General features: G+C 43.1%; 1 protein-coding gene across 1 annotated transcript in view; it reads right to left on the reverse strand.

Annotated features, from left to right (window-relative positions):
- GRM5 (glutamate metabotropic receptor 5) overlaps positions 1 to 14,852 on the reverse strand; it is a gene marked incomplete at both ends in the record, with an annotated part of 241,386 nt that overhangs the window by 37,945 nt on the left and 188,589 nt on the right. Inside the window, 1 exon segment of the mRNA XM_081952370.1 lies at positions 4,831 to 5,770. Coding sequence (XP_081808496.1) covers positions 4,831 to 5,770 — 940 coding nt within the window.

Here is a 14,852-nt window from a genome sequence, read left to right on the forward strand (position 1 = left end):
TGGGGTCCATGAACCTTGAGTAATACCTGGGTACCTGGTTGTTGTCTGCCGTCGCGAACAGGTCTAGGACTGGGATGCTGAACCGTAGTGTCAGTCGATGGAAGAGGTTCGGATGGATGCTCCACTCCGCCTGATCTATTGTTGTCCGGCTCAGCCAGCCTGCTTGGACATTGGAGACCCCTGAGATGTGTTCTGCCCTGAGAGATGACAGGTGAGATTCCGCCCATTGGCACAACAGGTTGGACTGCTGCATCAGGGACTAGGAATGAGTCCCCCCCCCTGTCTGTTTATGTGTGCCTTGATCGTGGTATTGTCTGTGAGGACTAATATGTGTCGGGCCTGAACTTTGTGGTGGAAGTGTCTGAGGGCGATGCGAACTGCCAGCAATTCTAGCCAATTTATGCTGTTTTGGCTCTCTTTGAGGGACCACTGACCCTGGGCTGGGCAGTTAGACTATGTTGTTGTTTTTGGGCCCTTCTTTCTCAAGGGCCTTCTGCCTGCGCACTTCTGCCCTGGTAGTCACTTTAGAGACCTTGGGCTTTACTCCTGAGGAAGGGGCCTCTTTGGCTTGCCTCTTCCTGCTGCTCTTTGCCCCTGATGGTCCTGCTTCCTCTATTCCTGCATTCGTATCCATAGCTGGATCAGCCATTTCCCCAAACATAAATCAACACCCCAATAAGATAGGCAATGGTCTCACCCGTTTGCTGGCCAGGCGCACCTGGGGTGATCCTGCGTTGCTGGGCACTCCAAACAGCTGCTGTAGAGTCGCGGCTTTTTGAAAGCATCCAAAATGGCTGACTTTTTTTCTCCGAGGCTTTTCCAAGCCTCAAAATGGCCAGCACTATCTTCATGGGCTTTTCCAACCGACAAAATGGCCGTCGATAGTAAGTGTGGCCAGGCGATCTGCAGAATGGCCACCGGACTCACCTGGAACCACTGTGCATGAAACGGCCAGTCGCACATCCCTCCGAATGCCCAGAATCGAGCACCGCGGGGAAACAGCTGTGGAGCCGTAGCTCGTGAGCTGGCCGATCTGATTGCAAGGCAGGCTTCCTGAGCGAACTCATGGCTGCAGGCAATCAGACGGCTGAGGAGAGGCAGCCAGAGATCAGTTTCAAATTTCCCTTCAATTTGAAGAATAAAGGATTATTTAAGGAACCAATTTAAAGGAACAAAAAAAAGTTTTGGAAAAATTCACCAATTAAAGATATAATTAAATAATTTGGAGGAGAGATCAATTCTCACAGCCAGTCCAGGTTGGACTGAGTCTGAAACTGGGGAGGAGCCACAAGGGCCTGAGGACATCATAAGTGTAGACTAAGTCGGATCGGTTAATGGACGGAGCATACCCAGTCTGGCTGCTGTCTCTACGATAACAGGAAAATGATTAATTTCTAGTTACGAAGCAATTATGTTATCTCTTCACTGTGCTGTGCTGAGATGTACAGTAAAGACCACGGTGAGTTTGACAATCAGTGGAGAGAAACAAATTTGGGATTAATAGCTTCAGAGAGGAAAGGAGAAGCAATCTTCATCTCTTGTTGTGTCCAAGCTCATTTTTTCCTCTCTTTTTCTGGCATACATGCAGCTGACTCAACAGGTCCTCAAAGTGTATATGTGTGTTGGTATGTAAAGACTTGAGTATGAAGACTTTTGCGAGTCCCTTCGACTGCAAGGTGATCCAACCGGTCAGTCCTAGAGGAGATCAACCCTGACTGCTCTTTAGAAGGCCAGATCCCAAAGATGAAACTCAGGTACTTTGGCCACCTAATGAGAAGGAAGGACTCCCTGGAGAAGAGCCTCATGCTGGGAACGATGGAGGGCAAAAGAAGAAGGGGACGACAGAGAATGAGGTGGCTGGATGGAGTCACCGAAGCAGTAGGCGTGAGCTTAAATGGACTCCAGAGGATGGTAGAGGACAGGAAGGCCTGGAGGAACGTTGTCCATGGGGTCATGATAGGTCGGACATGACTTCTCAACTGACAACAACAATGTATATAGTGATCGTACAAAAGCTATTGCATTCTACATTTTTTCACACTTTTACGTGGTAAGCTTTTTGCTCACAAAGACTCATCTTATCTGCACCTAGATCAGGGTGGATCATGATTTAAATCAGTAGTAAAAGGGCTTTATTTCAATCAACTCAATTTAAGTCATAATTTTGAAAGAACAACTGTCATCTCTGTCCCACAACGGCTCCTCCTCTGACTCGCTGTTGACTCGCCAACAGTCCCATTCACTTTAACGGGATGGCTGATGATGCGGCAGTGACACAACAAGGTGAGGGACGTGGCAGGCAGTAGGTGAGTGGATCCCCGCTAACCAGTGGTGGGGTCCTACTGGTTCGGCGGCTTGGGTCGCTGGAACTGGCAGCGACCCAGGCCTGCCATGCCCCCGAGCCGGTTCCCCAGCTTTTCAGTTCTCCGCATGCGCAGAACAATTTTACTTGCACTGCGCATGCACGCGCAGTGCACACATGAGCGAACCAGGAGTAGTGCCTGCTGGGAACCCACCCCTGCCGCTAACAGGCGCTGCCGTGATGGCTCTGAAATGACAGGTGCTCTTTAATATTATAAGCTGCTTAGAAGGTTTCACTTTCATTTTTACTGCTTGGCCTTCCTCCTTAGAGCCTGGCGATACAGATGCATTTCTCTTCAAACAATCATAAAATTTGTGGTGTACCTAAGATTTGCAAAACGATGGGATGAAGGAATATTCCTGAACTTTGTTTTATGATTTATCTCACGGTTACTGGGAAATTGTGTGAATGCAGCAATGGGGTGCCTGTTCTCTCCACTGGCAGAGCTTGGATTCATTGAATGAGTTTTACCAAAAATGTCAATATTGCAGAATATGCAGCCTCACGCTACATAACCAAGCTCCCTTTCATGCTGAATAAACTAAATTATGAATGTATCTTATATAGAAAACTACCTTTACTCCCAAAATATTTTATTAAAATAAATTTGATTTTTAAAAAAATCCAATTTAAAATTTAAAAATCCATTTTTTAATATCTTTTTAAAAAGATATTGATTTTTATCCACCTTGCCTAGAACCCTCTACATCTAAAGTTGTATGTATGAAAGGATTTTCCCCCCCTATTGAATTATAACCCTGGCATGGTAGACAGGTAGACTTCGACTTCTGACCACAATTGAGCCCAAAATTTCCATTGCTAAGTGAGACATTGGTGCAGTGGGTTTTGTCTCATTTTATGACCTTTCTTGGTACAGTTGTTAAGTGAATCACTGCAGTTGTTAAGTTAGTAACACGATTGTGAAGGGAATCCGGCTTCCCCATTGTCTTGGCTTGTCAGAAGGTCACAAAAGGGGATCAACATGCAACCGTCATAAATATGAGTCACCTGGCAAGCATCTGAATTTCAATCCTGTGACCAAGGAGATGCTGCAATGGTCGCAAGTGTGAAAAATGGTCATAAGTCACTTTTTTCAGTGCCATTGTAACTCCAGAAAAAACAATGGCTGCCAACCTGCCTTCCATTGAGGACCTTGTATATTGCACAAGTCAAAAAGAGGGCTGGGAAAATATCTACAGACCCCTCACATCCTGGACATAAATTGTTTCAACTCCTACCCTCAAAACGACGCTATAGGGCACTGCACACCAGAACAACTAGACACAAGGACAGTTTTTTTCCTGAACGCCATCACTCTGCTAAACAAATAATTCCCTCACCACTCTCAAACCATTCACTAAGGCTGCATTACTATGACTATTAGTTTTCTCATTGTTCCTATCACTCATCTCCTCCCACTTATGACTGCAGGATTGTAACGTTGTTGATGGTATCCTTACGATTTATATAGATATTGATTGTTTCCTAATTGCTTATTTGTATGCCATGGCTATCATTAAGTATTGTACCTTATGATTCTTGATGAATGTCTTTTTATGTACATTGAGAGCATCTGCACCAAAGACAAATCCCTTTGGCCCAATCATACTTGGCCAATAAAGAATTCGATTCAATTCTACTCTACTCTACTCTACTCTACTCTACTCTATTCAATCGGTCACTAAATGTACTATTGTAAGTCGAGGACTACCTGTATATGAAGTATGGCTGGGAATAGGAAGCAATTACCACAACACAAGGAAAAGGTACACACCAACTCTGATGATCAGTTTGAAGAAATGATCTGTTAATACTTGAAAAATGAGAGTCTGCATATATTGCATTATTTAATTTAACCAATACCACACCATTTTTTCCCAAGAAGCAGGTCAAGATCCATCATGGGCTATGATCTGTTGTAGGATAAGTTGCGTCCCTTCTATGGAGAAAGAAGAAAGCTTGTGAAAAACAGAAAAGTGGGAAGGAAGAATAGGGAAGAAAAGGAAAACCAGAAGACTATATTTAGGGCAGTTTCCTCCAATTAGTATCCTCCGAATATTCCTAAAATGCAGAATTTATTTAATTATATGCAAAGTTTATTAGACACCCATCTTACCACAGGGTAACTCCGGACAGCTTACAGTGGCAAAAGGATAAAAAAATATAGAGAATGCTGTTATGCCAGGAAATCCGGAGAGTATTAGCCGAAGATGATAACCTGAATCTAGCCAGGTAAAATAATGTTATCACAAATTCAGAATACGAAATGCTTAAATACTTTATGTGTTGCAGAAAAGGTACAAAACAAAACCCAGTGGAAAGATGTTTCCTGAATCTTGAAGAACGCCCAATTGTTCTAAATAAACACCTGTGAAATATACGGCATCGTAGAAGCAATAGTGTTTAAGATCAGCATGTTTCTCTCCGCCCATCTAGCCCGGAAAAATACCCACTAAATCAAGGATTACCTTAAAGTTTCTCCAGAAGATCCCCTTCGCTTCCACAGGTTGATCAAACTGCTCGAACGGCTGGCCGCAGAAGAAGGCTTCCCGTCGCCCACGTGCATGCGGACCACAGTCGAGGTGGTGAATGCGCTGCGTACGTTCCTCTCCGGCTTGGCGAGGATGATGTACACCTTTGGTACGAACATGCAACCGAGGGCCACGGTGGCACTCAGGCTTACCGAAAAGCACATGGTGATAATCTTATAGTTGCTCCCGAAATAAATGGGCACAAAGGCCAGCCAAATGATACAGGTGGTATACATGGTGAAGGCGATATATTTGGCCTCGTTGAAATTCGCAGGGACATTTCTGGTCTTGAACGCGTAAAAGGTGCAGCTTAAGATGAGCAAACCATTGTATCCCAGCGGGGTCACAACCCCCAGGTTGGTGGTGTTGCATATCAGGTACACCTCTCGGATACTTGGGTAGTGGTGCTTGATATCTGGGGGTTCCATAATGAAGAGGGCGACGATGATGCCAAGCTGAACGCAGATCAGGATGAAAGCTATGACCAGCTGGGCACAAGCGCTCATGAATCGCGGCTTCTTGGTACAGATTTTCTTCTTGCTGCCTGCCAGAATCCGGGCGATGCGGTTGGTCTTCGTCACGAGAGCGGAGTAGCTCATAGCTGGCGAGAGACCAATGCCGATCCTCTGAAGGTAACAGTAGATCTGCTGGGGCTTGGCGATCAAGCAGAAGGTGCACAGGTAACCCAAAAAGATGCCAGCCAAGATGATGTAGCAGAGCTCACGGCTGGAGGATTTGACCACCGGCGTGTCACGGTACATGATGAATACGGCAGTGACGAATAAAGTCGCCAGAAGACCCAAGCAGGCGAAAACCACCGCAGCGATAGGCTCTGGGTCACCCCATCGTAGATATTCTACTGGGATTAAATCGCAACCTGGTAAGGAGAGAAATAAAGAAGACAATAGGTTTTTTTTTTAAAAAAACCCAGCAGCCCTGGTTAAGGCAGGTAGCAATAGCAATAGCACTTAGACTTATATACCGCTTCACAGTGCTTTACAGCCTTCTCTAAGCGGTTTACAGAGTCAGCCTCTTGCCCCCAACAATCTAGATTCTCATTTAACCAACCTCAGAAGGATAGAAGACTGAGTCAACCTGGAGCCTGGTCAGATTCGAACTGCCAAATTGCAGTCAGTTGGCAGTCAGCAGATGTAGCCTGCAGTACTGCACTCTAACCACTGTACCACCTCGGCTTTGTAGACACCTGTTCCTTGATACGTTGCTGATGAGAAAACAAATCATTGCTCCTTCCACCACAATCTTTCTTCAATCAATCTAGAAATCACGTACATTGAAATTTGTTTACTGAAATCTAGAAATCACGCAGAGGTTTTTTTGAGATTTGTCTGAGAAGTTAGGAGGATCTGATGAAGTTACCCGGGCTCAGAAGTTGGACAGAGTTGGACGTGGTTAATACTTGGTTGGGAGGTTACCAGTAAATACTGTAATAGAATTCACAAGGAAGCTGAGATAATATATGTGATGGAATGTTGTCTGGATTCCCCAAAAAGGGAAGGGGCGCATTCCGGAGGAGCAAAAGACAACTCCGTTTAGATAGTTTGTGTGAGAGAAAGAGGGTGAGGATGGCTCCTCCCTAATAGTTCCCTGAGAATATTCTTTACTTTGCTTTAGTTTGGCAGGATGCTGTCTTTAGGTGAGGAACAATAAAGAAATCTGCTTGGAAGAGTTACAACTTGTCATTCTCCGGTTTTGGAGCCTGATATCAATCTCGTTAAATTAAAGCTTGCTATCATCCCCATAAAGCAGGGGTGTCCAAACTTGGGAACTTTAAGACTTGTGGACTTCAACTCCCAGCATAGCTGGCTGGGGGATTCTGGGAGTTGAAGTCCACAAGTCTTAAAGTTCCCAAGTTTGGACACCCCTGCCATAAAGCATACATTCTGGGAATTATTAGAGAAGAGGGCTTTTTTAACAGAAGCATCTGAAGTGAGTTGTCCCTTGCTTGACTGGAATGCACTCCTTCCCAGATAAATTCTCATTGTGCCCAGAGAGAGAAATACCTGCCTCTACCTAGGATCGAACCCTCGGCCTCCTGATTGTGAGGCGAGAGCTCCAGCTCCAGGCCACTGCACCACTCCTAAAGCTGGCACTTAATGACTCTTTTGAAACTTGTAGGTGCCATAACTTTGCCCCCTCCGGCTGCTTTGATGAGAAATTGATTAGTATCTGATTTTCCCCAAAGTTAATTGGTTTTATTGTTTGCCAATCATGAAGCCACCTGAAGAGAATCCCAGCCAGTCTTAGGGTCTCCCCTAAGATACATACTCTGCAGAGTAACCTTGTCGTAATGATCATATCCCACATTAATATTTAGCTTCCACTCTCTCCCACTTTTCACACCCAGGAAGGGCAATTCCTTTAGCTCTTCAGCTGATTAATCAAGCAACTGCAGTAGTCATGTATTTAAATTTTAAACTCTTCACATATGGCACCAGATGACTCGTTTCTCACTTCCTGGAATAAATTGTTGACATTTATGCTGTCCTTAAATGTGCCTTGCAATGCAATTTCTCAGATGTTTTCTTTCTCTATGAAAAAGGTGATGGCTCTTTCTTTCTTTCTTTCTTTCTTTCTTTCTTTCTTTCTTTCTTTCTTTCTTTCCTCCTTTCTTCCTTCCTTCCTTTCTTTTTCTTTCTCACTTTCTTTCTCTTTCCCTTCCTTCCTTCTCTCTTTCTCTCTTTCCCTTCCTTCCTTCTCTCTTTCTCTCTTTCTCTCTTTCTCTCTTTCTCTCTTTCTTTCTTTCTTTCTTTCTTTCTTTCTTTCTTTCTGCATTATTCTCCAGGCACTTGATGGATGCTTTTGAATTTCCCCCGGTGACATTTTGGAGCAAAACTGATTGTTATTGTTGACTTTGGGTTCTGCTATGTATCACTCTGAAGTGGCTGGATCTATTAATTTGTCTCAGTCCCAAAATTCACTTGTCTCAGTCCCCCCCAAAATTCACTTGTCTCAGTCTCCCCAAAATTCACTGGTTTAGTAGATGTTCCTCAAAACTCCCTAGATCAGGAATGGCTAACCTTTTTGTTGTCGTGTGCCAAAAGCACATGTGTGGGAGCTCAACCTGTCCCACAGCAGCACTTGGGTCTCAAACGTGAGCTTGCTAACTTCCAACCCAGCATCCTAAGCAGTGGTGGGATTCAAATATTTTTTACTACCAGTTCTGGGGACATGGCTTGGTGGGTGGATACTGTAAAATCTCCATTCCCTTCCCACTCCAGAGGAAGGATACTGCAAAATCCCCATTCCCTCCCGATCAGCTGAGACTCGAGAGGCAGAGAATAGATGGGGGCGGGGCCAGCCAGAGGTGGTATTTATCCGTTCTCCGAACTACACAAAATTTCCGCTACTGGTTCTCCAAAACTGGTCAGAACCTGCTGAATACCCCTTCTGATGCTAAGTATGTTAAATATGCTAACCCCCATGATCCTATGGCCCCAGATGACACTGTAGGAAAGCCACTCATCTTTCTTTCTGGTGTGGAGGTAGCTTGCTCTCTCTGTCGCACCTTGGAAAGCATGCAAGAATGAACCAAACAGAGCTAGCAGTCTTAGGCAGCCAAGCTACCTCTCTGCATTAGCAATGTATTCTCCCAGCTGATGTTACATCACCACACGCTAAATCGAAATAATTGTTCCTTACTGTGTTCAATTTGGTTGCAGTCTTCTTCCTTTATACTTCAAGGCCTCCCATCTTAGCTGAGGCATAACGTTCCCTCGGTCAAATGAAGTCTGGTGCATCTCAGTGACACCAAGGAAAAAGATTGCTTCAAACATTAAAGCAATCTGATTATTTTTTCCAGTCCTCTTCTATCTCTCCCAATAGTGAGAATAGATTGAATTTTCCATACAAGTGTAATTTTGTGGTATCGTATTATTTTAAAAAGTTTTAGAGAACCCAGCAGGGTGACACAGAATGCGGAGTCATAACTTATATACAATAGCTGGAAGCTGAAGTTTCATGCCAAATGAGAAGTCTAATTGCTGATCGCTAGAATTATTCTTTTATTTTTTAATGCCTCTTTCAAGGCGCATGGCAGCTTCTAGAGGGAAAATTAGGAGGAAGGGGACAGCATAATGCTAAAAACTAATTTTCTTTCCTTTCATAATAATTTTGAGATAGGCAAGGTGTGGCACATGCAAACTGTTTTTAATTTCCAAGATGTAGCAATAATAGATGTATTGCAGCAGAAAAAAATAAAGGCATAGGCAAATCTGCACTGAAGGAATTTTATCAGTAGACTAGTAGGAGCTATATTATAGAACTAAATTATCCAGGTACTGTGTAAATAAAGTTTATGTTAATTATTTTAAAAAACAGAAGTTTCTTGACGTGTTTTTACAAAATGTTACCAACTCCTTCTGTATAATTGATTGATCCAAACATTGACCCAAAACTCACTAGTAATTCCTTTAAGCCAGGGGTCCTCAAACTTTTTAAATGGGGGGTCAATTCACAGACCCTCAGACTGTTGGGGGGGTGGGGTGGACCAGCTGGGTGGGCATGGCTAGGTGGACATGTGACTGGATAGGTGTGGCTAGGTGGGCAGGTGAATAGGTAGACATGGCCAATTTAGCAGTCCATTAAACAATACACACAAATTAAACTTTAATTTGTTTTGCCCCTGGGGGTGTTTTATTTGCTTTTGTTTGCATGTTGCTCTTTTGGTTGACTTTTCTTTTTACTAGATCATTTTTTTCAGTTGTTTAGGAGCCTAGTGGTTCCACTTCAGGAAACTCAGTTTTGCAGCAATTCTTCTCAGCCCAAAGGAGCTTACAATCAACAAGTCTCTCTCTCTCTTTCCCTCCCTCCTCTCTCTGTCTATCCTTCTCCACCCCCCCTTACTGTCACTCTCTCAGACCCGTTTTTGGCCTCTCCCACCTCCAGAAGCACTCTGCTGTTGGCTTTACCTTCCAGTTCCAGCCCATGGGACTCGTGAAGGTAAGTCCTACACTCAGCCAGCAGGTGGGGGCTGGTGGGTGGGGTGATGTGGGTGGGGCAGCCTTGTGGTCGTGCTCAGGCCAGATTAATGGCTTCAGGGATTAATGGCCCACAGCTCATAGTTTGAGGATCCCTGCTTTAAGCTAATGGAAGTTTATAATTATCACTAACTTTTGAGTTCTCCAGAATTCTTCATTAGGTTAATTGTTTTGGAGATCTTCCACATTCACCTTTGATTGGACTGGAGGTGAAATCCAGGGGCCAATCTATAAAAACAACTGAGTTGACAACTGAACTCACTCCACTAGACAAGTAAGAGGTCAGCCATGGTAACAATTTATTAGTATTCTAAAAATATGACCCTTGGCTTTCTTTTAGGGAACGTCTCTCTACCTCTACAATATTAAGGAACTGAACTATGTTCCAGGAAAAGAAGGAGAAAAGAAACAAGTGGTGTCGATAGGGGAGAATATTTATAGTTCTGGGTTGAACTGCGGAGTCCTTGGTGCTCTCTGAGCTTGGTAACGTTTCATTGCCCAACTGAGTGATGTTAGGGTCACTAGCGGGGCTGGGTTTCAGCCGGTTCGCACTGGTACACTAGAACCTGTTCGTGAAATTTAGTGTACCTTTTGGAACCCGTTCGTCTGGTGGCACAGTACCGGAACGCTTCCTCCCGCCTGTCCCAGCCATCCTCACTCCCTCCTGGATAAGGGTGGGAGTGCCTGAGCCACGGCTGGGAGAATGTTCCCTTCGGGTTGCCAGGACAGCAAATTTCAAGGTAAAACGCAGCTGCTGGAATCGGTGTGCCACTGCGCCTGCAACTTAATGCTCTCCAAGAAGCCTGCATTATCGGGAGCAGCAGAAGGAGCAGCAGCGGGCACCACCGCCACCTCCGGTGTCCGGCGTCCTCCTCGGGAGCCTCGAGTTGCGGCCCTTTGTGTGTCTCTCCCGAGCTTCTCTCGGGTGGTGAAATGGCAGGTGCCCCACTGGCAGAACCTCCGGGTGAAAGGCAAATGAAGGGTGCAGTGACAGGAGAGGCTGTCCCTGAAGCCAGCTCTTGAGGAAGGAGGCAAAGATGAGGCCCGGGGCTTGCTTCCCTGCCTCCTTCCTCCGAGAGCTGCGGGCGGCAGGGAAAACGAGGCTTCTTTGTCAGCCTCCCAGCTGGCAAAACAGAAATTTTCACCAACTGGAAGGTATGTGTGTGTGTGAGAGAGAGAGGGGGGACGAGAGAGAGAGAGAGAGAAAGGGAAAGAGTAAGAGAGAATAAAGGGAAGGAAGTGGGAGAGAGAGAGAAAAGAGAGAGACAAAGAGAGAGAAAGAAAGAGAAAGAAGGAAAGAGAAAGTAAGTGAGGAAGAGAGAGACAAGAAAGAAAGAAGGAAGAGAAAAGAAGGAAAGAAAGGGAGAGAGACACACAAGAAAGAATGGAAGAAACAAAGAAAAAGAAAGGAAAGAAAGAAAGAAAGAAAGAAAGAAAGAAAGCAGGAGAGATATATAAGAAAGAAGGAAGGAAGGAAGAAAGAAAGAAAAAAGAAAGAAAGAAAGAAAAAGAAAGAGAACTTATGATCACAATTGACCCCAAAATTTTGGTTGCTAAGCAAAAGCATTGTTAAATGAGTTTCACCACATTTTACAAGTTGGCCACTCCCACCCGGTCACATGACTGCCAAGCCACGCCCCCAAATAGGCCACACCTACAGAATAGGTTCTAAAAAAGTTTGAAACCCCCCACTGGTCACCAAGTAACATCATCTGTGCTGGAAGGTGTTAGATTCCAAAAAGTGCTAGAAGTGCTGGAATCTAGTAGTGATGATGGTACCTAGTTTGGTAATGAAACGTCTGCAAGAAAACAGCCAGGCTCAGAGAGCACCCAGGACTCCACAAACAGGTGGCATCCCTATTTCTCTTCTTTCCATCAGTTAGAGATTTCCTTCATGATTGTAATAATAAAATATAGGATCTGTAAGTTGAGTCATTAACTAAATCTCCCTCTCTCCCTCCCTCTCTCCCTCCCTCTCATAATCTATCTATCTATCTATCTATCTATCTATCTATCTATCTATCTATCTATCTATCTATCTATCTATCTCTTTATCTCATATCTATCTATCTCTTTCTATCTATCATCTATCATCTTTATTTATCATCTATCATATCTATCTATCTATCTATCTATCATCTATCTATCTATCTATCTTTCTCATATCTATCTATTTATCTATCTATATCTATCTACCAACTATCATCTCTATCATCTATAATCTCTATCATCTATCTATCTATCTATCATCTATCTATCTATCTATCTATCTATCTATCTATCTATCTATCTATCTATCTATAGCTATCATCTATTTTTCTCTCATCTATCTATCTATCTATCTATCTATCTATCTATCTATCTATCTATCTATGAATGATCTATCTATCTATTTATCCATCCAACTATCATTATCCATCTATCCATCTTATCTATCTATCTATCTATCTATCTATCTATCTATCTATCATCTATCTATCTATCATCTATCTAATCATGTCTGTCTGTCTGTCTGTCTGTCTATCTATCTATCTATCTATCTATCTATCTATCTATCTATCATCTATCTATCTATCTATCTATCATCTATCTAATCATGTCTGTCTGTCTGTCTGTCTGTCTATCTATCTATCTATCTATCTATCTATCTATCTATCATCTATCTATCTATCTATCTCTATCATCCATTCATCTAGCATCTTCATTTCTATCATCTCAAAAATCAAACTGTCAGCACATCTAGAGGACACGAAGTATTAAAAATGTCTGCTCAGAGGGAAGGTTGATCAAAGGTTGGTGGAATTAATAACATTGACTCTCTTCTTGTATTTTTCAAAGTTACTGAAATTAACAATTTATTTTACCTACTGTGCTACTAACCCCAAAGACTGTGAGTTGGTCTCATTTTCCTCCTCCGACAACAGTTCAAACACAGTAATAACCCAAGGAAAAAATAATCAATCAGGAGGAAGAGACCAAGGGAAAATCAGTCTACAGAAAATAGTTGCCTTCCCAACAGGTGTATCCTAAATGCAATTTGCTTTCACTTTTAGCAGCAATCTAACAAAAACAATGTCAGAATGACATCCAGAAACCACACGCAGATAACTGATTCAGCAGGATTCATTCATATAATACCTAAGTAAATAAATATACAATACCAACAGCTGGTTCACAGGCCGAGGAGAGCACAATTTTTGTTTCAGTTTCAATTCATAGAGCAGACTAGATTAGATCTCTTGCACAGACTCAGACTCAGAGCTACATAGCTAAGCCACGCCCAGGCTCCGAGCCGTTTGGCATGGCTCTCAGTCACCAGATAGTTCCCATTGGCTGAGCCAGTTGCCATGCCTATACATTGGCTGACCTTGTTACCATGTCTCTGCCAGTTCATGAATATTCTGATAAATAATGAACCCTAGGAGGGAAGATTTAAAGCAAATGTTGATGAAGAATAAAGCTGCTGTATAGGAAGAATGCGATATGCATTTATACTCATATTAAAAATAATAATAACCTGAACATTTACCAGAGCAAATGGGAGCAGATGTGATTTTTTTAAAAAAAAAAACATAAAATGACAAAGGGATTCTTTCAAGTACTGGTTAATTTTTAAAAGCTGAGAGTGCTTACAGCATCACCAAGCTGTTTCCACAAGACTTCATCTCCTCTTTATCGCTATCTGGGCCGAGTGATCAAGGGATATCATTTCATCTCAAAACTATCCTAGGAAAATCCAAAAATGAAGCTTCTAATCCACAAAGAGGGCTAAAGCTACAAAACGTATGCTAGGGTGATTGTAAAAGATTAAAAAGAATTTACAGAGAACTTTATGCCTTTAAAAAACCCCGATTGTATCTAATTGTACGTTTCAAGACAAATGAAATATGCACCAGCTCTGATGAATGAATAAGAAACAAATGAACAACTCTACGTATTGTTGTATGTGGAAACTCATACATATGGGAGGAGGGAGACCAAGGGTAGTGGGCTGCACTTATGCCTGGAATTCATCCCACCATAGATGCTTCTGAGCTTAAACTGCCAAATCCATTCCTAGAGGAATCTTTCCATTTTTCCCCATTTTTTAATAATATTGTCCCAAATACAGAGCTTCTGCTAAACCTGTGATTGTGATTGATACCGCATCAAAAATCTTAGGTTAAAGGATATAAATACTCTTGGAAATGTTTTCTGTCCCAATTGGATCTTGTCTTAATTAATAATTTCCATGCTGTCAAAAATAAGAAAACAATATTTACAGGGAAGGGAAAGGAAGGGAAGGAGAGAGGAGAGGACAGGAGAGAAGAGAACGGAGGGAAGAGGACAGAAGAAGAGAAGAGAAGAGAAAGAAGGGAGGAGAAGAGAGAGGAGGGGAGGGAAGAGTAGAGGAGAAGAGGAAGGGAAAAGAAGAGAGGAGGGAAGGGAAGAGAAGATAATAGACGATAAGAAAGAGGAAGGGAAGAGAAGAGAAGAGAGGAGGTAAGAGGAGAGGAAGGAGGAAGGGAAGAGAGATGAGGGAAGGGAAGAGGAGAGGAGAAGGAAGAGGGAGGAAGAGAAGGGAAGGGAAGAGAAAAGAGAGGAGGGAAGGGAAGAGGAGAATAGAAAATAAGACAGAGGAAGAGAAGGGAGGGGAGAGATTGAAAATGGTGAGAAAGAGGGAGAGAGAGAGAGTATGGAAAAGAGAAGGGAAGGAAGAGATAGAAGATAGGTGAGAAAGCGAGAGAGAAGGAGGAAGGAGAGGGAGAGAAAAAGAAAAAAGAAAAGAGAATTATACAACGCATGCATGACCAAGGAACCATATTGGTGATACCTTAGCCTGGGTGATACACAAACAAGGAGTTCTTTTCTATGCATGTACTGTCAATATTTACCAATTTGGTCCTTTGGTTGCTGTTTGAAGAAGTATAACAGACAGCATGGTTGAATATGCTACTCATCTCTTTTGCCTCTGGAAAATTG

Source organism: Natrix helvetica (assembly GCF_964273705.1).
Source record: "Natrix helvetica genome assembly, chromosome: 4".
Classification (NCBI taxonomy): Eukaryota; Metazoa; Chordata; class Lepidosauria; order Squamata; family Natricidae; genus Natrix; species Natrix helvetica.